The sequence below is a fragment of the Carassius auratus genome, unplaced genomic scaffold, assembly GCF_003368295.1.
Source record: "Carassius auratus strain Wakin unplaced genomic scaffold, ASM336829v1 scaf_tig00214021, whole genome shotgun sequence".
NCBI lineage: Eukaryota > Metazoa > Chordata > Actinopteri > Cypriniformes > Cyprinidae > Carassius > Carassius auratus.
Window position 1 is genome coordinate 987,653 of NW_020527496.1, and position 26,701 is coordinate 1,014,353.

A 26,701-nucleotide genomic window follows, 5' to 3' on the forward strand; every position below is an offset into this window, starting at 1 on the left:
TAAGTTTGTCACGTGACCAATATTGGCAACCCTACCCATAGTTGCACCGCTTCACTGCTATTCACAACTCATGGGACAATAAAGTGTCCCTCGGATGCACACTTATAAATCTCCTCAGAAGACATACTACTTATTTTGCATACTGTTTTTTACCTATTATATAGTAGGCAAGTAGCTACAGTATTCGGATGAAGAAAGTAGCTAAAAATGCTGCCAAGAGGAGCAAAAAAACTGGTATTTTTTTTTTTATACCACACTCTTAAACACGCGGTTTGTTGCGCAAATAGTTTGACCGTTTACTGCACTTTGTTGTTTTTCTAGTACTATGGTGGTTAATCGGAAGTTTCGCACATTTATTTGACCTGTTGACTAACAAAATTGCACTAAATTAATGAATTTTAAAGCTCTAGATTATTTCTATTGGTTTTACCAGTGACGGTTTGCACGTCTTGGTTCTGAAAGGCGGTTAAATCGCTGGGTGACGTCAGTTCACTTCCGTTGGTTGTTTGTAGGCGATTCAATGGACGGGATCACGTGAGCTTCACCGTCCGCGCTCCCTCTGGTCTTTGTTGCTCATGTCGCCTCAAATATCCTACCATTATTTAAAAAGCCAATCGATGTCAATTTGAGTTTTTATCTCAGTGTCAACTGCGACAAGTTACAAAACTGGGTCTTATTGCTGCAGCGTTGTGTTATGTAGCACCGAAACGAAATCTCATTGGTCCAAAATTTTACCAAAAGCTCTAGATGTGGTATAATATAAGGAAGAGAGAAGTCTCAACTTTGGCAAAATTGTTTGTAGCCTTACATAATTTTAAATGATAATCTTTTTTTTTTTTTTTTTTGGTATGGCTTAAGGTTACACATCTCCTTTGTTGACCTGTTTCTTCTGCCAACGATATAGTCTAAAATCAAACTCCGTTCTCACACCGAGGGCAAAATAATGAACTTTGGCTAAACGGGAGAGCATCTGCTCAGCTACAGGAGGGTAATTGGGCTGATCTGCTCCTGTAAACACTGCGGATAAGACCAGCATAAATGTCTGGTTAGAGGCAATCCAAGTCCAAACAGGCACATTTTATGTTTATGGAGCCTCTGCAGGTCCCCTTTATTGAATCAAATGTTTTTTGTGTGTGTGTGTGTGTGTGTGTGTGTGTGTCAACCTATCCATATTACACTGAGCTTAAGCAGAGAGAGAGAGAGAGAGAGGTCACCAACAGAAGTTTAATCAGTTCTCTTTAAAAAGAGACTGGACCAGAAATACCTGTAATTAAACAGTGTTGTGGGTAACGCGTTACAAAGTAACGCGTTAGAGTACTCTAATTACTTTTTTCCTGAAATGTGTAACTTAACGCGTTAGTTTCGTGCGTAAGTAATCAGTAACTTCGTTATTTTTTAAAAAAAGTAATCCGTTATTTTAAGGAAAGGAAAATCCCGACTGCAGCCTGCTTTTTTTCAGACAGTAGGCCTAGGTCTATTGTGCCACCTGCGGATGTATCAGCGGAGCCGAAGCTCTGTGATCGTAAAGTCAATGGCTGTGATGCGTCTGTGCCCTGCGCCTGACCCTGTGTGTGTGTGTGGGTTTTTTTTTTTTTCCGAACTCCCGGCAAGATAGCAGAGAGGACAGCGTTTGGTTTATGGAAGTACGCACATTATTTTAAATTTGTCAACGAAAAAGAAAAGAACATAACGGTAAAATGCACACTCTGCTTCGGTGAAAAGCTTCTGTCGACCGCCAAAAATTCTACCTCAAATTTAACGCTACGTTTTAATCACTACTTTGAAGAGTAAATGTAAGAGGACTGTGTTAAAGCGAATTTAGGCTTGTGACTGTGAGTGACACTTTAATAATAATTAGTTCGGCTATTAAGCGATTTGTCATTTGCATGTGTGGCAGTGAAGGATTTAAATCGGTTTGTTATCATTTTTGTTTGACAGGCAGCTGTTAATTTCTGTTAGATCATTGGCTGGCTGGTTGTTCATCATTTCTAAATGGATTTAAATCTGCAAGCATGTTTAAGGTTGTGTTTACAAGTAAGCATACTTTTACTTTGATAACTGCATTATTTAAAGTTAAAGAAAAATCAGGAGTTATCTTGTGGTGCTCATAATATACTGTAGCCTAGGCTACCCGGGCTGGGTAACGTTAGGTGCGAATTTTGATTAATAATATGTTCTGTGATAATAAATAAATAAAACGCCATGTGGAATAGACGATTGCTGACTGTCTTTCCTGTTATTGTTATCCTGCAGTGTTAATTTAGTCGGATGACTGACGTTATTCATTGTCGGGAGTCACGACTTCTAGGTGCATTTAAAGGGGCCGGGGGCTGTGTCTGTCATGTGTAAGCCGCTGCAAACGGCTTTTAATTTTTGGTAACGCATGAGTACTCTAACGCGTTACTTTTATGAATAGGTAACGCTGTATCATAACTGATTACTTTTAATTGATGGTAACGTTGTAACCTAACTAACTACTTTCCAAAGTAACTATACCCAACACTGTAATTAAACCACAGTTGGTCATCAAACTTCTATCAAATAAATGACTTATTTAATAACAACCGTGGTTGTGATATTTTTGTGGTTGTAAAACCACAGATGAATCAGACTGCGCTTTGTTTGTGGGGGTGTAATGATGATTCACATTGTTAAATTCAGACAAAATGTTAAGAAACGACAACTTGTCTTGTGAAATCATAGAAGTGATTAAGATCTTGGAGCATTGGCGTCTCCTGCTGTCCAACAGGAAACCAGCAATATATTATAAGAACCTATTAGTTTTGAATCAGTGTGCAGAAATAGTGTTCACTGGGTTAGTGGATGAGGAAAGTCAGACTCCTGCTTGTACAGTACAACACGTGTCAGCATATAATTATATATATTCACACTGTAATATCACATTCAGTACTAGAATAAGACTCTTCTCTCAGTGTCTCAGTGGCCATTTTTGACAGTAAAACTATTCTTTGCCACGAGAGGGCGCTGTAAGGCTGTGTAAATGGCCATCGAAACTCAGGAAATGTACTTTGACGTAACAGATTTGCCCAGTTGTGTTTATATAATATCTCTTTAAGAGTTAGATTCATGCTTTTAAAGTCAAACATAACCAGATACACATGATAAATTAAGGATGAAACAGTACACCGTTAACTTATCATGACTGTCTCAAGCAAATTGTTTTTGTTTGTATTATTGAAAATCTGTTCTTCAATGTAACTCAGATTCCACTGATTTTTTGGGTAAGGTGCTGCAGTTAGGCACATTTACAGACGTGACTTCCAAAACACTGCTACATGTTTTAAATCTGAATGAGGCGCAGGATCTGATTTGCACAGTGTCAGTGTTTAGGCAGTGGCCAGTATGCACAGGTCATGTTTGTCAAAGATAATTTCCCTTAGGCAAAACTGTGCAAACAAAGAGAGATCAACTTGGAAAAAGAAAAGAAAAATTCTCTATACACATGCAGTGATAAAAAAAGATGATAACAACAATCTAGTGTCTTGTTTTATTTGATCTTTCGAAGCAAAAATAATGACTAAATGACTGATTTAAAATAATAAACTTTAGTATGATCAAAATGTGTTTTATAATATTTAATTAGTACATGTTGTTTAAATTTTACATAGATATATCTTTTACACTGGATGACCAATAGAATGTTATTTTACCCATGTCTTGACATTTTATATTCACAAAAGTGATCTCAAACATAAAATGATACTCTTTATTTGCATGTAATTGCTTTCTATGTATACAGTATGAAATCTCTTTTTCTAATTTGATGCAGATAACAAAAAGTGGTGTTTTGTCTTTGACACACACATTTAAAAATGTTTACTTTGAACCATGACTACCATATGCTTTTCTTGGGGTTATACTGTTTGAATTCTAATGTTTAAAGACTATAATTTGTTCAAAACCAAAACCAACATTTTCAAATTTAAATAACAAATGAGGTCAAATGACTTTATGGTGTTATTTTGCTCAAATATATTTGACAGTTTCCAAGAATTTATTTTAATTAATTCCTTAAAAAAAAGGAAAGAAATTAAAAGCTGATTTTTTAAAAAAAAAAAAAGACAATAGTAAACATGTAATATGTAATGTAATGGACGTAGATTAAAAAAAACAAAAAAAAACACACCATATCATGTCTCTTTGGAATTCCTCTCAAATTCCAAAATGAGGACACAGTTGATAAATTCCAGAGACCACAGGTTAATCTTAAACTGATCACATACACTCTCCACTCTTTTCTTCGGTTGACATAACGTCTGCTAATAAGATCAGATCCTTACCATCAGTCTAACCTGAAATCTCTAACGCCTGATGACTCGCAGAGACTTTGTGTGCTTTGGGGGGGTCAGAGGTCATGTTTTATAACTTAACTTGCAGTTTATACATTTACCCAAGTAAATTTATTACTAGTATATTTCCAGGCCCTACCATGTTAAAGTGAGAAATACAAAGCAGGAAACTAGGACACTTTGTTTAACAAACGCTTACACACACACACAAACGTTAGTTAAAAAACAGCTTTATTAATTCCTCTCGTTCAAAGAAATATAAAAGATTGAGAGTTATTTCTATATTTACAGAGCATAGTTTTTGCTTCAAACAAACAGAAACAAATCCTACTTGTACAAATTGAAAATACATCCCCTGCTGTGACTGTTCGATAGCAGATGTCAGCAGTAAAGAAAATGCTCCTCTTCATCTCTCAATAATAGTCTGTGCAAAGAAAAGAATGCATATCAAACACACCGTGTTGCTGCTACATTAAGGCAAACCCCTAGAAACAATACACTCGGGAAACTCTTTGTTAAAGTGACAGTGTCAATTTTTTTTTAGCTTTTCTATAGAAAACTCCCATATCTTCCACAAAAAACAAACAACAAAGCATAAAAAGGTCAAAAACTCTTAAAACGGTGAGCATTGCACTGACAGACCATTCAGTACCCTTTAAGCAAATCACAGGTAGACCATAACTGTGGAATAAAAGCTTTAGAAAGCATAAACCTCTGGGCCTCAAGCAGAGTTTGCCAGTCACATTATGGAAGCTGTGAATCTACATCTGAATGGAAGATCAGTAGTTTGACAACTTCCTCTCTACTCAAAGTGCTGCGAGGGTTCATGCCCCTCGCCATAAATACCTCTTCACTGGCATGGAAACTATAAAAAAAACTCAAAACAAACCTAAAACAAACTCAAATCCACTGCAAAAGAAATACACTTAAAGTGGACGCTGCATATTAAAAGCAAAACGTAAAATTACATTGAGGACAAAAAAGCTAGTTCCTCACGGCATACAGATTTGTGCAGGTTATGAGGCAAAAATATCAGTTCAAACGTTCTGCATGCTGCGGTGTATAGAATATAAAATAAAACAAGTACATTTATCAGATCAACTGATACAGTTAATTCAAGAGACAAACATTAATAGAGCTCCTCAATGGTTTCAAAAACATCAGTTCTTTGAGGAGCGGCGGGCAGGCTCAGTTTTGGTAGATCTTCTCTGTGGTGTTGTAGTCGTTGTTGGTAGTGCAGGTGTGGGAGGTCATGCCTCGGTGGATGGGTTCGGGGCTGTTGTGTCCCCCGCCGATGGTCAGGTTGAGCAGACTGGTGCACGTAGGGAGGTAGACGTGCTGGACGTGTTCCACCTCTGAACGACACACTGGGCATGACTGTACAGAGACAAAAAGAGACGCCATTAGTCTGCATCCACCACAGTAGCGTGCTAGGAATACTGCGATACTGACGGTCATGTGAGTCGCAGTCAATGCTGGGTGGCACATGCTGTGCTACAGCACAAGTGTCAACAGAAGAGATTTCGCTTACTGCTTATATCACGCTAGATGTGTTTGCACAGCAAGTTTTCTGTTATTTAAATACGAGTGCAATAAAGAAATGTGCTAAAGGAGCACGTCTCAAACAAGTCTGTAAGGCCTGTGATATGATGCAGCGTTTCCATTTTATTGGAACGACCGTTACATATTTAGAGCTTTGCTTATTTTTGTGATTTTAAAGTGCAGTCATTTTGCACTTGTCCTTTTATTACGAATAAGTCTTTTGGTTTATTTCCGTAAAATTCTAAGTTGAGAGAGAAAATAATTGAAGTATTTAATTAATTGGTTTATACAAAACTAAGCATTATTACATAGTTATTTCCTTTCTAAACATTTGATTAGATGTCCAGCAAATATATAAATATTTTTAATTTAAGAATGACCCAATTTAAAAATGTCTAAAATAAAAAAGCATAATAAATAAATAAAATAGAAACTATTAAAAACTGGGTTCGGTAATTTTAATAACAAAATATAAATATTATATGAAAATAAATGTATAAAAATGTTTAGAAATATTGCCTTGGCAATTTTGTTGAAATACTAAAATGACTAAAATGGAAATAAAAATAAGTTAAAGCTTTTTAAATGGATACTAGAAAGTATAAAAAAAGCTAAATCAAATTATTAATAAATACTACAATACAAAATACTAAACGCTGCATGTGGATCCATGTTTTTAAATCCAATTTTTTTTTTTTTTTTTACAAATAAATGAACTCATAAATTGATTATATTAATTATTATTATTATTATTATTATAAATTCAAATATGCTTTTGGCGTTATACTAGCCTCGTCTATCATAAAATGTTCAAGTTCTGATATTTGATGTCATTTCATTTGTGACATATGGTTGCACCACATGACTTTAATTTGATAAAATGACTTCTTAAAATATATGTTTTAATAAAACTAAGATATCCATTTTTAGGAAGCAATACTAAAAGATTATGCCAAGCTACTTCCTTCATTATTATAATCAAGACCCTTTTAACACTGATATTTTTGACACAATGTTTGGTCACATCCACTGTAACCTGAATGTTCTCTGACCTGCAGCTGTCCAGCACAGTTCTGGCAGCACACCATGTGACCGCAGGGACAGAAGGCAGCGTCGATCTCTTCCTCGCAGCACAGCATGCACAGCAGCGCCTCCCGCAGTTTCTGCAGCTTCTCCTGCAGCAGTCGACTCTGCTGGCAGCCCCCGCAGTCCAGCGCCCCCTCCTGGTCATGGGACGGCGATCGGGACGACGGGGTGCGCTCCCCTGGCCTCGACATCATGTCCACGATACCAGCGTTATACAGCACGCGCCTGGCGTAGTCGTACACTTCCTTGGAGGTCCGCCGGATGTCGAATACATACTTCTTGCCCAGGTTGACGTTCTCATTGAGGAAAAGTGAAGCCAGGTGACCCTTGAAATCACGGCTGTATTGCATCATGACGGCGTTTGTTACCGTGTCGCACCTGCAGACAAAAACAAGAGCGATCGGTGAGCAAGACTGCATTATCACACACTAGCACATTATCTGCTCGGCATCTTTGCCACACAGCAGCTCAAACCATCCATCATCCATCAGAGATAATGGGCTGCTGGAAAGGTGCTGTAGATGTGGAAATGAAGGATGGTGCGGCTTGTTAAGAGATCAAGGGTAGAGAGCACCAGGCTGTCTAGAGTCTTTACACAGCAGTTAACATTGCTCTGCGTCTGATTAAACTTCAGTGTAATGATGCAAGGTTGTATAAAAGCTACATTAAATTATGCCAGCTCTTACCCACCTCGGCCCTTAGTATCAAAGTATATAGTTGCGATAGCTGTGTAAATGCATTTATGCCTCATCTGAGCTGCATTAAACCATCTGTAAATGCCACTTCAGAAGTGCATCTGTGCACTGAATAATGGCCACACGTTGCTACAAATAAACGTCTAAGATTGAACGAAATCCCAAATTTTAACTGTCGGTTTATCAGCAAGTTCCAGGTAATCTATTTCATCCTAAAATAAAAAATAATAATAATTAAAAAAAAAATAATAATAGTAATAATAATGATAATACAAGAACAAGAATCATTTCACTTAAGGAGAAGCATTTAATTATGTTCTGTGGCACTAACATTTCCATGACAAATAAGCACATTTTCCCTCAATTAAACATTAACTTATTATGAGAATTAGCATTGGAAAAATTATAATTAATAAAAATAATTAATAAAAAAAAAAAAAAAGTTTGTGAATAAATAAATAAATAAATAAAAGAATAAAGCACATTAATTGTCAAACATTTCAGAATGTTTACCAGCAGAGCTGCTTAACTGCACATGATAATGATGCACTAATAATGGTGTCTCACCTGTAAAAGGCGTGTGTCTCGGTGATGGCCCGATACAGGCCGCTGGCTGCTCGATTACTGATCAACTTGAACAGCAGGACCACACTGTCGCCGGTGTCCTTGGTGATCGTCAAGTACACGCTCTTCCCTGATTGCGTGGCAATTTGTATTAAAGGATAAGATATCCTGAAATGAACGGAAAATATGACGCATTACTAAAAGGCAGCGATGGCACAAATTGATTTAATGTTACACGGCTGATTCTGGGATGTGATTTTATGACAGTTACTCCATCAAGAGCACTCCAGGCTGTGCCTAACCTGTTAACCAGGCTGAAGTCCTCTCGGCAGATCGCGATGCCGTCTGGTCCCACTCCGAAAGCCAACCTCTGTCCTTCAGCGTCCCGCACCCAGTGCCACTCCACCCCATAATGCTCCAGAGACGACACCAGCTGCAGGGCCTGGTACTCCACCGACGCCTGGCTCAGACCCTCCAGAGCCTTGTGCTTGGATATGATACTGTCAAAAGAACGAGAGAGACATTAGCTGGGTCTCCATCCAAAGTTGCAAATTTAACTTGTGCGCAAAATTAAGAGTATCGCATAAAAATTAGCGAATAAGAACAGTTTCCATCCAATGAGTCAAAGAGAACAAAACTGCCACTTCCTGATAAAGTGGCACTACATATCAGTAAGCCATAACAGAACATAATCATTTTCTTATTTTATAAAAGCAGACAGATTAAACGTGTGGGAACGCAGTTGTGTTAAGACCGTTCTGGGAGGCAATTATAAAGAAATACTTTGACGTTGCTTGGGCATTTCAATGAAAAAATAAATAAAAAAATAAGTGACTTTTTATGCAAAAAATTCCTAATCATGTTTATGGCTGGCAACATATGATGGCTCAAAGTGTATGAATGCATTTAACTGAAAATGGCTACAAACAACTACAGAAATTGTTCAATTAAATGTAAAACTAAGGGTTACAATTATATTAAAATTAAATCTAAACTATCCTAAATTCAAAAGAATAAAAAAAATAACCAATTCCAGTATCTGCCAAATCAGACTAATAATAATGATAATAATAAACAAATTATGGTAGCACTTTATTTTACAGTCCTGTTCCTCATGTACATACTATGTACTTACTATAGTAATTACAATAACTACGTAATAACTAGGTACTAACCCTGAACCTACCCCTAAACCTAACCCTACCCCATGTAGTTAACTTTTATTACCAGAACTTTCTTAGATAAATACACTGTAAGTACACTATAAGTAGATGTTAGTACACGTACTGTAAAATAAAGTGCAACCCACATTATAATATACATTATATTGTAAATACTGTTATGAGATAATTACTTGTATTATGGCAAATGGTTTAAACTGGAGACAATACAATATCTGCTTTCAGTATCAGCATATAAAACAGACTGCTTGATAATTATAAAAGACAATGTTAACATGGGCAATGCTAGTAAGGTTGCCAGTATACTGTGCACAAACAAGTAAAACAACATGTCAATCACTGCCGAAGTCCATGGCTTCATGTTCCCCTGTGTGAGGCTCTTTGATTTCTTCTTGTAGGAATTAGTCTTCATTTGATTCTGTGACAGTGATGATTAATCACTACAGACAGATTTCATTAATCCTCTTTGATTGTAGCTGATTAGGTCCTCTGTTATCTAACCCAAACAAGCCAAAGAGTCTGAACAGAACTCTATAAAAGGAGCAGTGTGATTAGTCAAACCGCATTAGGAGTGCTTCGTTTACAGCCACACGGCTCTGGATAAGATGTTCACAAGAGCGCGCAGATTACAGCTCAGCTCCCTTGACTTGGTCCAGTGAGTAATCGCCTAAACAACCCGTTTAAAAATGTATCTGAGGGTCAGAACAACCTTTAGTCTAGAGAAAGTACACTGATCGGTGGCTCCTTCTGGATGGTAATTTGTGGGATCTTCAGTTTTGTTTGATACCAATTTGTGGTTTTCAGTTACATATACATTTAGATTTAGCTTTTTATTTTCACTTTTATTTTAAACATTGTATTGCGTTCGTAACTGATGTGTTTACATCTCATAATCAGAACTGTGACCAAGTGGAATTAATATCAGCCATGCAATCTAGCCACCCAAATCTGTGCGTGTGTGAACCGTTGGGAATGTGTTCATACTCACTGCATGACAACATGCTTTCACATTTGCAGTTTATATTTTATCAGATAAAGTACACCACCATTCAAAAAGTCTGGGGTCAGTAATATTATTTTAAAAGAAATTAATAATTTTCTTCTGCAAGGACATTAAATTGATCCAAAGTGATGCATTTATAGTTTTACAAAAATGTATATAGTTCAAAGAAATGTTGTTCTTTTGAACTTTTTCCGTCACAGAATCCTGAAAGAAATGCAGCACACGTTCCACAAAAACTCTTTTTAACATTGATAATAAATGTTTCCCAATATTAGAATGTTTCTGAAGAATCTGGAGTAATGTTTTAAAAAAAAAAAAAAAAAAAAAGTTTTGCATCACAGGAATACATTTTGAAATATATTACAATAAATATTTTTGATCAAATCAATGCAGCCTTGGTTAGCATAAGACTTCTTTCAAATGGTGTATAAAAAAGTTTTTAATGTATAAACATATTGGCTTTAAAGTAAGTCTATGAATCTCCTCATCAAATTATACATGAACAGAAAAATATTGCACCACATCAGGTGACCTCAGTCTTTATTCTCTCTAACTGATTTATAAAATTGATAAACTAAATTATCAGCTCTAGAAAGGGAAGTCCCAGGTTCAATACAAGAAAGATAACCTCGGACACCATTTTTGACAATGTTGTTTACCACAGCAGATGTGTGACAACTTTCAGTCATTTCTGTCTGAACCTAACTTATTAAACCCAGAACACTCACTTAATGTTTTTGTAAAAGCATGATCAAAAAACAGACAGAAGTTGAAGGTCATTGATATAATTGTGATTGACATTTAGTCTGTGTACCTGTTGATGATGGCTTGGTTGGGCTCTGTGGCACAGAGTTCAGTGTACCAGTACTTGGCTGTGTTCTGGTTATAGTCCCCAAACTCTGCCTGGGCCAGGAGAGAGCTGAGCTCTTCGGCCTGTTCGGAGCACATCCGCAGATGTCCACGATGCAGATCCTCTTTCACATGCATAAAAAACAGGTGTCTAGAGCAGAAGAGAAAGACAAAAGAAAACGAGTGTTAATTACGAGTGGAAACTGGTGGCACAGAACCGGACAGTGAGAGCGATCCATGCAGACTGAAACAGGCCACTGGGAACCAGCACATCTCGCATATGCTCTCATGTGCTGGATCCAACTAGCATTGTAGTGTGATCCATGAATAGAGATCATTTTAGTTGAACTGACTCTTTAAAAAAGGAACAGAGAGAACCAAATATGGCCTAAAATCAATTGAAAATAACAAAAGGTCAAAGGAAAAGCGGAAATGACGGTTTCCATTCCAAATGGTCACTTTCACTTCAAAAACCAAAACAGAAGAACTTTGCAACTGCATTTGTGTGTCGTGTGTGAATTGGTTTGACTTTTGCTCCCGTCTCGGTCTTATCTCTCGTATCTGTTGTCCTTGCGGTTATACGGCTCTTAACGCAGAACATGTCGGTGTGGTATTAAACGATAAGCATGCCGTCTCATACGAAGCATGAGAACCACACTCACTACTCACTGCTGACATAAAGCTGACATAAATCCCCGTAGCTGTAATTCAGTAGGGCTTACTGGGAGTTTGACTGAGGACCGATCTCTTTTCAGCTGTCTGTGGGACTGTCTGGATTTGTTCTTTGATTGATCAAATGACAGGAGAAGTCCAAGAATAAAACTTGACGTTGAAGTCACATAAACCAGGCTTGCAGCCATGAGAACTCTGGTTTGTTATGGACTTATCTTGTTTTTCCTATTGATTGATTCTCTCTAATGGAATGTTTTTTTTACCTTGACTAAGTGTCGGAATACTTCCTGTTCGATTGACTGTACAGATAGACAGAATTTAAATTGCAGCATAATGGTGAACAAGATATTTTGCAAAGCACAATTATTTGTCATCAACAGTCAAATAAATGATTGTTAGAAGAGACTGGAAAATTTGGTTGAAAACTAGAACAAAAATATATTACAAAAAATAAATAAAAAATAAAAGTTATGTATGTCTTCACTGTGAAGGAGTTATATAACACAAACATGCTGTCATGTTTTGAACAGGGAACAAACAAGTTGGAGCTTCGTGAACTGTATCAGCTGTTCATCTGCTCCTGTGGTTCTTTACAAACCTGTTTAACTGCATCATGGGTAAATTACTCCCTAAACTCTCAGTTGTCTTTTACTAACAGCTCGGGCTCCTTCAGGTTTATGTATATCTGATATCCCAAAGCCCTTATGTCCCCCATACCCTAATATCTACTTATATCCACTACAAGTCAAATTTTGCAAGTTCCCCGAAACTAGGTTTGGAGACCAAACAGAACTGATGTTTCCCCTCAGCGTACCTCTGTTCCCCCAGCCAACAGAGGAGCATGGGAACACCAAAAACAGGCTGGGAGATATTCCTGCTCTGCACGCAGGCGATGGCTCTTTAGGAAAACAAACACCGGCATATCAGTTCGCACAATGTTGCCGACAAAAGCCCCGGGCTGATAAACATTGACTTTGGATGAAAAAAAAGACACTAGAAAAATGGCGGAGAATGAAAGATTGAGGTGGATTCATAGGGCAGACAAATAAACAAGACTTGCTGTTTGACAAAGGGAGTCTCGCCCGGCCTGACGAGCCACTTCCCTGCGGTGACATCAGATTCATGTGATGAATTACCTGGCAGGCAAAACAAAGGCGGCAGAGAGAGAGAGGTTACTAGCGGTCAAACTCCAGCTACTCTGGGACGAACAAGCAGCGCCGGTTCAGTCAGGAACGTTACAAGACTAATCTTAGAAACACGATGCAGCCACTCGTCAGAGACAAACCCAAGAGTACCATGACTTTATCAGCTATTAGCAGCTGTGAATAGCTGAGTCTAAATTCTCAATGCTATCAGATTAGTGGGCACGAGAGGGGGTCTGGGGGCCACAGATGGGCCCCACTCACTCTCACTTCACTTCATAGCTCTGCCCGCAAAGTGAAAGTGAATACTGAATGTGTGTGTGCACAAGATCAAGCGTTCATGTTATATAGACAAACCTCTACACTGAGAGTAAATCATGAGTCTTATGCAACTAAATGTCAATAGTTATTAATTGGCTAATAAATTCTTAGTATTTAAATCACCAATGTGTGTGTTAAGAGGCTAATTGCAAGTTTAACACTGATACATCTTAACTCACTGAACACTCTGACTGAATGCTTAAGTTTCGCTCTCTGTCAAGCGATCTGTATACCTGTATTTGACACACCATAAACTCTAGTTTGAATGCGCATGACTCACCGTCGCTTTGCTTCGAGTGATGTGTTTCTCACACATGCAAAGAGAGAGAATGAGAGTCTTACAAGCTGAATCTTGCACTAAATGTAAAATAACAGAGTTAATTTAGAATTATTCAGCTTTTAAGCAAAAGATATGTCGGTGTTCTGTCGATTTGTCCTACGCTGTCAGATTTTCCTACCTCCTACCACAAAAACAGTGGGTAGTACATTGACAACTAAAAATGCTACTGTAAAATTATTGTTTATTAAAGTCTACACCTACCACAACCCTAAACCTAGCCTTACATTTCTGCAAATACAGTAATTATGTGTTATACAATAATACAACAATAACTATTTTTTTCTACGAATTAGATTGCGTTTTTATCAAAGTGGTGATAATGGTGATTATATTGCCAAGGTGCGTGTAGAGGTTTGAAAGATATGATCCTGTTTGTCTGTAACTTCATCAGCAATGGCACCACACTTGTCTGGTGCGATAAGTGAAACTAGAGCACAACGCAGTCAGTTTTTCCTACCATTCAACTCTGTATGTGTGTGCTGGGTCCATTAACTGCCTGTATCTTCACCCCCTTATTTCCATTTACTACATAATTTCCTGATGTTTTAAATGAGTACTGTTGCCACACCTCAACAAGAGAAGTGAAACTTTCCCACTAATGTCTTCAGACTAATAAAAACTAAACTAAACTTGCATCTTGCACCCTTTTCTTCGAGGGCCTTATGTTTTCTCAGTAAATCATCTTCATCTTCACAAAAAGACAAAGAAATCACTTTGCAGCAGGATCATTCGATTGTGTAACTGGAAGAATTCAATTAAAACGCCTGTGCCGTTCTGCTGAGAAGAAATGGGTCATGGTGTGATTGAGAGCTTGAGCTTTACGAAGCAGGGCTTTTGTGGGGTTGAGGTTTTGGCTTCAAATGCGAAGCACTTTCTGAAGAATATTTTCAGATGCTTGGCTGGAAAGCGAATCTCACGACAGAGAGGGAGAAAATAATATGAGTTACTCAAAGTTCACAAAGTTTATCGTCAAATCAGAGGATCACTTTGCGAGACACTGAAAGGTTTAAATAGATGAGCTGAAGGTTGGCGAGACAGTAAATTAACGCAAGCTTTATGCAAAGTAACTTTGACACGTTTTAAACCTTTCACATCCTGTTTAACTGAAATTGAAAAACGCAATTACAATTATTACAAATAAATTAAACTGGGAAACGTGACGCTGTCAGATCAAGTCCTCTCTCCACCTAACCTTATAAGTCACTGTTTTTGCTCGCACTAATTATTTCCTTTCTAATTGTTTTCTCTTCTCCGTTACAGGCAGATTCATTGTTGGGGGGCCAGATGTTTGGGGGGGGGGGTTTGTTCCATTCCTCTGAAATGAAAAGGTTCTGCCCGGAGACAGCAACAAAGTGGCCAATCCGCACAGGAGTTTCATTCTTTGCAGGCGCCCTTTCAAACAATGTGGTTTCAGAGTTAGTCAAATAACATTCCCATGTGGTGCGGGTTACTCGCAGTCAATGAACTCTAATAAACCCTGCCACCAGCTCCATGCATCACAGGTAAACGCCTCCTCGCTAACCCACACTGTTAATCATCATTCGCCCAAACAAGCAAGTAAATACAGATAAAATTGGTACTCAAACAAAGACATGCATTGTGAGCAACTGCCTCTGGTAAGTGATGCATTTTACATAAATGCGTTATAATGCCGCAGGCTGGAAAAACTCAAAGTTGAATGCTGAGACAACCCAACATCATTTCTGAGTAATACACACTGAGCTCAGAGGTGTAAGTTACTATAGTTCATCCACATTTGTGGTTAAACCGGTTCTGCTGTCATCGAAGCACATAGGGCAATAGAGGTCTAGTGCTTTAATTCATAAAATGGCCATTAAATCAAGAGAAAGAGGGCAAGATGCATGCTCAAAACTTAACCTTAAATTTTTCAACAGAATTTCACACCTCAGGTTTGCATATGAATGCATATCCTGTTAATTATTACGCCTCAGAAATAAAAGTAATTTTGCATTGAAGCAGAAATATGACTTTACTGAGCAACGGCACACAGTCACCCGATTAGTTTTACTTAACTATTAAATACGTGTTATACGCAAAGCTAAGGCTTCTGTTTTGTGGTCCATATTTGAAGCTTCAGGAGGAGGAAGATCTTATGCATCATACGGGCATTCTCGAACCGCCAGAACCTTTTCATAGTACCAGAACTAATTGTGGAACTACCCACATTTGGGTGTTTTCGCACCGCCAGATTAGTTCCTACTCCGGAGCGGGGTCCAACCAGCACAACTGGTACTACCCGCGATGTAAGTAAGTAGACATTGATTGGTCAGAGGCATTTGAAAACACCCTCACTCACCATGATTTAAAAAGCTGTGTAACACACTGTAAACATTGTGTCAACTTATTTGGCAAGTATAATGATAAATATACGAATGCTGAAGTGCAGGGAGTTGTAGCAAATTTAGCGCTGCTAGTTGTCGTTGGAGATTCCTTCTTTCCGTATTTTTAATCACTTTACACATATGCGTCGACATTCCATGTCCATTATTGTGAAACCCGCAAGACAATAAAAACACAGCTTTGATCACAGCATCCTCCATCCTCCTGTTGTAAACGTTGTTCTGTGTTAACGTTGTTGAACGCCTCGCACAAATAACGTCGCTGTCAACCGGAATGCAACCCTTTTAATGGTACTGGGAAATAGTCAGGGAAAAATCGTCCCAGTATTTTAGTACTGTACATGTAGTTCTGGAACTAAAGTGGTGCAAAAGGCCCTACAGTCTTCCTGCCGTAAGGAGGTAATCAGGAGCTTACTGGGATTGCTGGGGGCCATGTTGTTAGGATGGGATGTAGGGCAAGAGGTTTGTCTCTGCAGTTGTCTGTTCGTGCTCGCTTTGACCCTGAATAGCACCCACTCACCAGTTCCTGCTGACAACACCCAGGGCCCTGTCTGTGAAGATAACGAGACCTGAGATCACAGCAGCATGTTTTGCATATATGCAGGCGTAAAGAAAACCAGAGGTGTTGCAAGTATGAGAGCATGGTGTACGTTCTCATGTTTCTGAACGAGAACCAATTGACCAGGGTAAGAGTATGTGCACTAATCATATAAACATTATGCGCTGCTCTTCCCAATGGGCTGAAGCTAAACCAGTGCACAGATTAATGTTTAAAAGAGCCCTTCTCTTATTTAAAGTGTGCTGTGCCTCTGCTAATGGTGCCTTCTCCATAATTTTAGGATCCTTCAGTCCTGATGAGAATGCTAAACACTCCAGCCCTCCAAAACAAAACGGGCATCTTTACACAAGCCTGGCACGCATTGCACGCCATAAAGACTAGCTATGGCGTAATCATGAGCATGGAACCATAGCAGAGTGCCGACTACTCACTAATTACTTTTTTCTCCCCACATAATAATAAAAAACATCAGCCATACATACATAGTTAAACAATTCTATATTATAAATATATATTTTTTTTTATTGACGTGTATATATATATATATATGATAAAAATTTCAAATACTTTGTCAGAGCTTTTTGCTTGTTTGTAACTGCCTTTGGGGGAGAAGTCGGTTTACTCTGTCAAACGAAGCAGCATTTGTCTCTGAATCAGAGATGGAATGTGGCATAGCTATAAAGAGTTTTAAAAACATGTCGGCTAACACTTGGCTTGACATGATTGTGAAAATCACGTCTGATTCTACATGCTGAAATTAGAGCAGGGCAGATTACGAGATGCTTTTTTTGGGGCTTGGGTGGCGTTTCTTTAACATGTGAGTGTTTGTGGTTGGGAGAAGAGGTCAGTTGGCTCTGATCCTCAAAGGATTACTGTTAACAGGATTAGGACCTCAAGGCCAGTGGTTATCTTTAAACCGTGCCTCGTTTGAGTATTTTTCCCAGCTCGGAATGAAAACAAATGTGCAAACACTGGAAACATTTGTGCCAAATCCCTTTTGCTGTACTAGTAAACGTTTCTTCTACATGGCAATCATCCACCAGCACGCTCCACTGAGGAAGAATAATGATCTATTTTTGGAAGATGCACTTATACTAATGAACATGAGGAACTGTCATGATAATGGACTACAGGAGCAGAAGACGTTACATTCGGCCCACTCTTGGTCTTATATAATAGGTTCTTCAGCATTCAGAGCCCTGTGCACGGTTTAGTGCATCTTACATAACAGAGATAGAAAGGAAGTAAAGATACACTGATGCCCGTCACAAAAATAGGGAGGAGTCAACAAATCAGTGATGCACCCACAAACACACCACATTGAATTACAAATGGTTCATAGAATTCTAAAATGTTGATTTGTTCGATGTTTTTGTTGCATATACATCTGTTCCAGATTCAATGCAAACACTGTGCTTTGGCAATACATTACAACTGTCATGCCAATAAAACACATATTGAATTAAATTGAAAGGAAGTAGAGAATGGGTGAAATCCCGAGCAGAGTTCTAGACCTGAACTGGAGCTAAGGTGCAGCAGGGATCGGTGCGCGACCCTTTCTCATTCTGACATTTCCGACCCCAAAATCTGTCAAGGCACACCAAATGTTTTGCTTTTTGTTATGGGCAGTCAGAAAGTACATTTATCACTCATAATATATATATATATATATATAGAGTTGTTCCGATTCCGATACTAGTATCGGAAATATCTCCGATACCACAACAAATTCTGGCATCGGCATCGGCGAGTACATGAACCCATATACCGATCCGATACCATTTTCTTAAAAAAGACCTAGTTATGACCGCAAGCTTTGCCTAACCGCTGCACGGTTCTTCTTCGCTGCTCAAAATGCATTGAAAACACAGGAAGTTGTGCTGTGTTGCCACAAGCAACCCCTGTTTAGAGCAGCGAAGAAGAAATGAAAACGCGTTAGCAGCCCTTATCTATATATGACTGGATCACTCATCACATTCTAAACTGCCAAAAGACAGTGAAGCCGCTACTATATTATAGATCAGTGGTTAGCAGTATGTCTCTGTAGTACCGGTAGTTACAGACTCTCGAGTATATTCAGTACCGGCAGCTGCGTTCAGTCGCTTCCGTGTAAGTCAAAACGCAGGGCTCCAGACAGTAGCCGAATATATACTAGTGTCTGTGAATATTAAACTGCAAAATACTATTTAAATATTATTCCCGCAAAATCTACATCTCTGTGGGTGACTGGCACAGATGCGCGAGAGCTCGCTGTTTTGTAGTCTCTGCTGTGTGTCATGAGGACACGAACGCATAAACCGTCACTTCATGAGAATTTACCGTTTCATTTGAGAATACTGTCATATCATAAACACAGACACTCAAAGATCTTCATGGCAGCCCATTAAAATAAATGTTTGGTTTACATGAGTAAATTGACAATATATAAAGCTACTGTTGTAGCCTACAGTAATAATAATACATCTCTATAATAATAATAATTATGCCTAGATGGTTGCTTGTTTTTTACTTGTTTTTTACTTGTTAGAGATTATCTGATTAATAGATCTTTTTTTATATTCCTAGACTTATTTGTTGCAGTTTTTTTATACAGTTATATTGTAAAACTTAAATACCTTTTTTAGTTTGCGGTGTTAGATTTTTGGCTGCATTTGAAGTTCTTTTTTGCATAAGAAAATAAATAATACTGTCAAATTCATGTTAGATAATAAAAATACTGTAATAAATACAGTAGTTCACCATGTATTTGTTCATGTTTTATTGAGGGATCTGTCTGAAGCACACCATAAAAAAATTCTAGCAATTTACACAGGGCTAGTAGTATATACAGCTGTATATACAGATATACACCCAGGTATCGGATCAGTACTCGGTATCGGCCGATACCCTGAGCCCAGGTATCGGAATCGGTATCGGGAAGAGAAAAAGGGTATCGGAACATCTCTATATATATATATATATAAATAAATAAATAAAGTATCACCCCTTGACCAACCCTTGGTCAGTAATGCCCACTTTTTTTCAAGATCTAATCAGGTCCTGAAAGATAAATATTTAAAAAAATAAAAATATAAATACTTTTTTTTTCATTATATAGCCATTTGCCTCAGAAATGTACCACATCACAGAAGCAAAATGACTGGTAAAGGCTGTTATATGTTGACGTAAGTATGTTACAGCAACATCATAATACACAAACATGGTAATCGATCAGTACCATGGAATTACCAATACCATACTGGAACTGAATCATATTTCTGTCAGTGCTTTTTTGTAACTTCCAGCAAAGAGTGAATCAACCCCTCTTGCACCGGTTCATAATGTGAATGTGTGCTCATGAGTTATCTGGAATGGCTTTACGGGGATGTAACACAGTTTCTAAGATAACATCAAAAGTACCAGACACAGAATGATGAGAGAGAGAATTACAGACTTTATGTGCATACACGACTCCACTCAAATTCTCTGTGGGGAAAACCATGTGGCTTCAGGCTGCATTTGTATGGTGTGTGGAGAACACATGCCAGAGCTCACTGCATGTCAATGCGATGAGCAGTGGAACACCGTGTCGAAGCAGAGCAGAGGTTATTGCACAAACAAGGTTAAGGAGCATGACCCATGTAGCTGGAGGCTAGGTCGCATCATGCATGCATGTGCACACACAAATCTACACCAGTGCCAAAGAGCGAACAAAGGACTGTTTACATGCAACAACAGCCTGCATTACACTCAGAAATACCAGGCAGCCATCTATATTCTGCTATGGACAACACTATTTCCAATTAGTCTATTAATCTTGTACCATTTACTTCGACAAAAAAGACTTGTGTTTTTAAAGGAATGCAGAAATATTAAAATTCTGGCTTATATGATAACTAGGTAATTCTTTTCAAATTAAAGATATTTAAATTCTATAATATTTCATCTAAATGTATTCAAAATTAAATAGTAAAATTTAGGGGAAAGAAAAATTCTTAATGCCCCCAAATTCTAACAATATTTTTTTCTTTTTCTGGATTCCTTTGTTCACATTCTCCTGGCTAAGGCTGTTTTTACACAAAACTCTTTTCTGCAATAGCTGGATCATGCCTCTTATGGTGGATAAAATAAATAAATAAATAAAATACAATGAGGTGATGTGGCAGCGTAGCATAGTTCTGTATGAAATGTTAATGAATCTACCCACATTCTATTAAAAGGCATTATTAAGTTTAAATTGTGCAGTAAGCAAAATGTTAATGTTCCATTCTAAACACGGACAGCTCCTGCCATATACAGGGCACAACGACTGTGTTCATTGTTATTCAATGTGCCTCACATTCTCTCTTCCAAACATTTAATCTGAGCCTGATCAAAGCTTTGATCTCATCTTGATGTCGATTGAGAAACAAAGTCTCAACCCCAGCCATCTCAGATTTTCCTAACACGTCAGCCTGCATACTTTCACACACTGTAAGCCGTTTTCATGTCCATTTGGAAGGCCGTCCAGGGTGCCTTAACAGCTTGAATAAAATGTCATGTGGCACTCTGGGTGTATGACATCCATCCTGCCCACATCAAGAAGTCACAACATGTGCAACTTTTAATTACCAGTCCCACCCACCCCCCAAAAAGTCTTTCAATCTTCCCCTCCGCCATCTGTCACTGACCCCAGCTAATCCCCCTTAAGTCACCAGAGGACCATCTAAACCAAGAAAATGACACGTTCAAGGAAACGGAAGCACATTTGCATTTTTCAGACGCTTTTATCCAAAGTAACTTACAGTATATTCAGGCTACACATTTTATTACCAGCATGTGTTCCCTGGGAATTGAACCCACAACTTTTTGTGAGCATGTGACAATATTTATAGCATCATACAAGGAGAGAAACTGCAAAAAGATGGGAAAAATAAATAATATGGCTAACACCTCTCTCTGCCCCTCTGTCAGAGATAAACATATGAGGAACCAGCATCCTGACAGAGTTAATTTACATGACAAGCATTGTAACTACCCAGTCAATTTATCTCTGGGGAGGAAGCTGACTGACGGCTTCATTTCATTTCTGAATTGTTAATGCAGAAACTCTTCCAAAGCTTTAATTTTGTAAATTTTAGTTCGGGTCGTCGGTGGGGGAATTTAATTGTTGAGAAATAATGTACAGGAGTAGAAATCCAGAGAATGCATAGCAGAATGTCCCTGACCACAAAAAAAAGAATGAATTATGTAACAATAAACAGTGTTTATGGTCTGGCACTTATAATAAAAGTACACAGGCGAACGCAATATAATTTTAAAATATATTATTTTCAAAGCCACAAGACTCAAGTAACAGAATCACTTATCAACCTTGTCAGTAAGCATACAGCAGTTGCACTTTTGATAGTTAAAATGCGAATATCTGATTTTTTTAAAACATATATGAATTCTTACCAGGGTTAATTTAGTGTTGTTTACATACTGTTATAGTATTTAAAAAAAAAAAAAAAAAAAAAAAGAAAAGAAAAAAAATTGTTTTTATATTTAATTATAGCCCATTATAATTTTATATTTTCAGTTTTCATTGTAATTTCACTTTATTTAGGTTTTAGTAAACGTCGGGACATTGCTTATATTCGTTTTTCCTTATTTATAACATTTCTACGCAGTTTTACATTTTAGTAATTTTATTTTTCAATTTAAGCTCATTTCAGTTAACTGCAAATGTAATGTTTTTAAAGTTTAAGCTTTTCATCTAATATTTAACCATTGCTTTCGACAAAAATGATTTTAGTTAATAACACTGATTCTTTACAAGAATTCAAGTCATTGTCGCTTGTTACTATTCAACCGTGTTACTCATAGTTGCAAAACTGTATTACTTCTCTTTTCTTTCCGGCCGAGATAAAGTGACATTTCAAGAAATGGCCTTTTCTCAATAATCTCCAAAAATGGTTAGAAACAACGTGAGGGTGAGTAAATGACAGTAAATGAGTAATATAAGAAAGTATACGAAACATGTGCATTGTAACATTTATTACACTTAACTATACTTGAATGTAACTTGATGTAAATGATAAACTTGTGTCCTTTAATATATGCTCCACATTCGTCTCAGACAAAGAAAAGTAACAAAACTCTACAGTTACAGTGAATAAAAGAGCATAAGTTGATGACTCTGCCAGCTCACTCTCTGTGGGTAGGAGCCTTTGAGCAGGGGATCACATTTCCTGCTGCCGCTCATAGCACAACCACCTACAGTACGCCACAGGGAGCGGGGTTACTACAGGACAAAACCACTGTACTGAGAAAAAACAATAACACTTTACATGCTACTGTCCAAAGTGCTCTTTCTCCACCCGAGACTCATGACTTCAGCTGATGTGAAGCTGAAAGAACACTCATAAAACCAGCATTGTTAGATCAATATTTAATCTGTAACATGCCCTAGATTTTTTGCAGTTATATCTTAACACAGGCACACCCCAAAAACAAGTTACAGCTCAAGTCGGTCACGGAATTCACATTAGACACAGCGAATGGAGGAGAAATGGCTTCACTTTCACTAATATCACACAAAACATTCATCCACCCACACATGCCCCGACCCCCTCCTGACGTTCTTCTTCTGAAATCTACTCACAGTTTTTAAACGGAAGTTTAAAAACGTCTCTATTCACAGACGATGATGATGATGATATGCTCGCAGTCACAACTTCCTCAAATAATATCCATGTATAGTAGTTTTATAATGCGCATGTTTGTGTGTGTACGTACCTCGTCTGCTCCTGCAGAATAAGGTGAGGCTCCACGAAGAACTTCACTCGGAGCCGTAGTCTGCAGGGCGTGAGGTTTTCCATCTGCTGGGAGATTCGGTTCCTCAGGTTCAGCCACAGGTTCTCTCCTTTACTGCCAGAAAACTGCAGCCCAAAGTAATCCACCTCAATGATTCCCAGCTTCCGACATACCTGCCACCAACAAAGAGTCACACCATGTTAAATATTAGAATCGATTTACTTTGATCCCATCAACTTTCACTGTGTGGAAAAGAGCAGTCTGGAATTATTATTTTTTTTTTACATAAATTCTGTAATCATTTACTCATCCTTATTTGTAGATGAACAATTCCTTTACTCATAAACTTATCTAAACGTATTTATTTTATAATTAAGCACAAATAATAAATTTATTTGCACAAATCAACATCAAAAACAAATAAGGGGTTAGACTTGTATTTTTTATCAAGAGTGAGAGGCGATGATCTCCCCCCAGAGTCTGAGTTATGTAACAGAGGAGAGAAAATTCCTTTAAAGGGCAATCTGGAGCCTGGTGAGGCCAAATGACGCCTTTAGTGCACTATGCCATAGGCGGAAATAATGTTTGTGCAGCTCATGAAAATATCCTGAGATGACATGCTTACACAATCTAATTTAAGCCTCATTACATCGTCTAGTGAACGCAACATTCACCTCCTCTAGTTTTGAGTTCTGTAAATTAGTGCTAGAATAAAAGAAGTCGTGTGTACAAATCAAACAATACGACAACTGAGATGTGGCTAAAATATTTTTAAAAAGTACATCATGTCGAAAACTTCACTTTGTAATTTATTTTGGAGGTGTAGTATCTGCACACACAGGCCAAACATCTGCTGCTGAAGCGAATGAACTTTAGTAACCTCCAGCATGCTTTCACACATGCACGCGCTATTGTTCAGAGTAGCCTATCCAAATGTTTCTTTCTCTGAACATGATAACGTGAACTTTTAAACAACATGCAGTATCGGTTAATAATCATGCAAACCTTTTTTTTTCTTACAATAAAAAGTTATTATTTAGAAAGCATAACATTTGATTATTCGTCTGAGTGATCTAACGAAAGAAATTCTCGATAAATGATTAAAAGTGCTTTAATAACATACTAAATACGAGTACTAATGTTAACCCTAAATAACCGCGGGAGAGCAACGATCTCACAGATTGATGTTGATATTAAGTTTCCATGTGCTTCATATGAACTCCTTATTTCCGCGCTCAGTTTTTGTTTTTGCAACATTTGTACTTATTTTCTATAGGAATTATCTAGGGCTGTTGGGATAAAATGCACGCTTCAAAAAACGTTTAATAATAAAAATCAGATATATTTCACACCGAGGCTGGTTTCATTCATCATCTTACCTTATTCAGACAGTCCTCTCCGTTCGCCTTCGCGTCCACTTCAATCTCCATCACCACCGCGTCCGGTCGAGTTACATGGCAGAGCATTTTGGAGAGGTGCTTTGTCTTTGGTCTACCCGTCCTTTACGAAAAAAAAGCACTACAAACAGCTCTCACTGTCGTCCTCTCTAAGCACCCTACATCAGTCTTCGCTCAATTTCCTCAAGCCCTCTGTTTCTCTGTTTCGCTCGAGCGCTTCCTGCTCTATATGAACAAACGCTGCTCAAACCACGCCCACTTACCCCACAGCCAATCACACGAGGCGCATCAAAGCCTACAGCGAACGCTCTGACAGCAACACAAAGCCTGCCATGTTCACTTAGTAGTGAATACTGTAGAGTGTAGACTCCATTAGCGTCCCCTACAGGTGCGTTATATTGATCATGAATATGCTCGTGTGGTTCCTATCTATCTATCTATCTATCTATCTATCTATCTATCTATCTATCTATCTATCTATCTATCTATCTATCTATCTATCTATCTATCTATCTATCTATCTATCTATCTATCTATCAAAAATAAAACAATAATACAATTAAATAGTTATGTTTTAATATAAATAAAAATGAATAAACAAAATAAAATACAATTAAACTACATTAAATATTAAATATAAACTAGAATATAAAAATGGAATAATAAACAAATAAAATAAAAGTAAATACACAATTAATGAAATTACAGTTAAACATAAATGAATATCTGTTTTGTGAGACAAACTTGAACCATGCAAGAAACTTATTTAGTTGATGCTTGATTGTTTGTCCTTGTGAGACATCCTTTTATGATCACGTTTACACTTGAGTACGTCCTAGCAAATATCTCTCGAGGAAGAATGCACTCTCGTCCAGTGCCAGAGGACGGATGGAGTGAATGCCAATGTGAGATTACACTTCACATGTATTATGCATGTTTGCCTACAACCCTCCCTTGAGGAGCACATTGCCACTGTGAATGAGACATCAGCCAAAAAGCTTTTAATAAAGAATATTTAAACTGCTGGAAGGAAACAGAGGTGAAAAAATAGCTACTGAGCTATCTCTGCATTTCCCAGTCATGTCAGACCAGCAGCAGTCCACAGGGACTGACTAGATTGTGTAGTCCCCAGATTGACCTTGCAGTGGAGACTTGTGAGACAGCCCTGGGAAAGACAGCTAGCGTTCCAACACCTGTCCCCAAACTCCACTCAGTGTTCCCTGAATGCATCACGTCAGGAAAGCAGAGTGCTTGAGGCTGCTTGGAGACAATAACAAGTGTGAAATGCCAAGACAGATCTTTTCTGCTCACTGTAGCCTGCCCACACATTGCCAGTATGAAACTCTTTCTTCACAAGCACTCACAGCCAGATGTGACAACAGTCTGACTAAAGTTGGCAGAACAAACAGCAAAGATTGTTCATGTGCATATGAGGCTAGTGAAGGTCTGCAGCTACTGTATCTGCAGGTGTGCTTAAAATTGTCCACAGGTGATGATGCAGTGAATAAAGAAGTACTAAAATCCATTCATATAAAACTGGAAAATGTGGTAGTCATCAGTCACCATTTACTCACATTCATGTTGTTTCAAACTTGTATGAATTTCTTTCTTCTGTTGTAAGCATGTTGCTATATGGTTGTTAGAGTGCCCCAAGTGATCCCTTATTGGCTAAAGTGGAAAGAGCTCACACTCAAGTCCCTGTGATGATATTCTAGTCTATAGATTTACAGTAGCTCAGGGCAGTCCTTCAGCGTAATATGCAATTTTTACTCAATTATATTTCAGCTTGTGACATGAATAAGATATTTTGAGTTTTGATGAGCTTTATGAATACTGATATTCATCCATCTGTGACATTCATGGATGTAAAGCTGAACTTCCCACTCTCTCTGTAGGACTGGACAGAATGAAGGGCATTCCAAAG

At 38.0% G+C, this 26,701-nt stretch overlaps 1 protein-coding gene across 1 annotated transcript; it reads right to left on the reverse strand.

Moving 5' to 3' along the window:
* Positions 1–4,524: 4,524 nt before the first annotated feature.
* Positions 4,525–24,985, reverse strand: LOC113090770 (E3 ubiquitin-protein ligase MYLIP-A-like). The gene is made up of 7 exons (XM_026256355.1): positions 24,760–24,985; positions 23,363–23,553; positions 11,196–11,381; positions 8,500–8,697; positions 8,201–8,365; positions 6,905–7,316; positions 4,525–5,687 (listed from the first exon to the last, which is right to left on the reverse strand). The coding sequence occupies exons 1-7, from the start codon at positions 24,844–24,846 to the stop codon at positions 5,499–5,501; spliced, it is 1,428 nt and encodes a 475-aa protein (XP_026112140.1). The 5' UTR covers positions 24,847–24,985; the 3' UTR covers positions 4,525–5,498.
* Positions 24,986–26,701: the final 1,716 nt, after the last annotated feature.

Coding starts and splice junctions, on each gene's coding strand:
- LOC113090770 (XM_026256355.1), bottom strand. CDS start 24,846: ATGCTCTGCCATGTAACTCGACCGGACGCGGTGGTGATGGAGATTGAA. Junction 23,554..24,759: donor GAGAGGACTGTCTGAATAAG/GTAAGATGATGA, acceptor TGTTGGTGGCAG/GTATGTCGGAAGCTGGGAAT. Junction 8,366..8,499: donor GACTTCAGCCTGGTTAACAG/GTTAGGCACAGC, acceptor CGTTCATTTCAG/GATATCTTATCCTTTAATAC.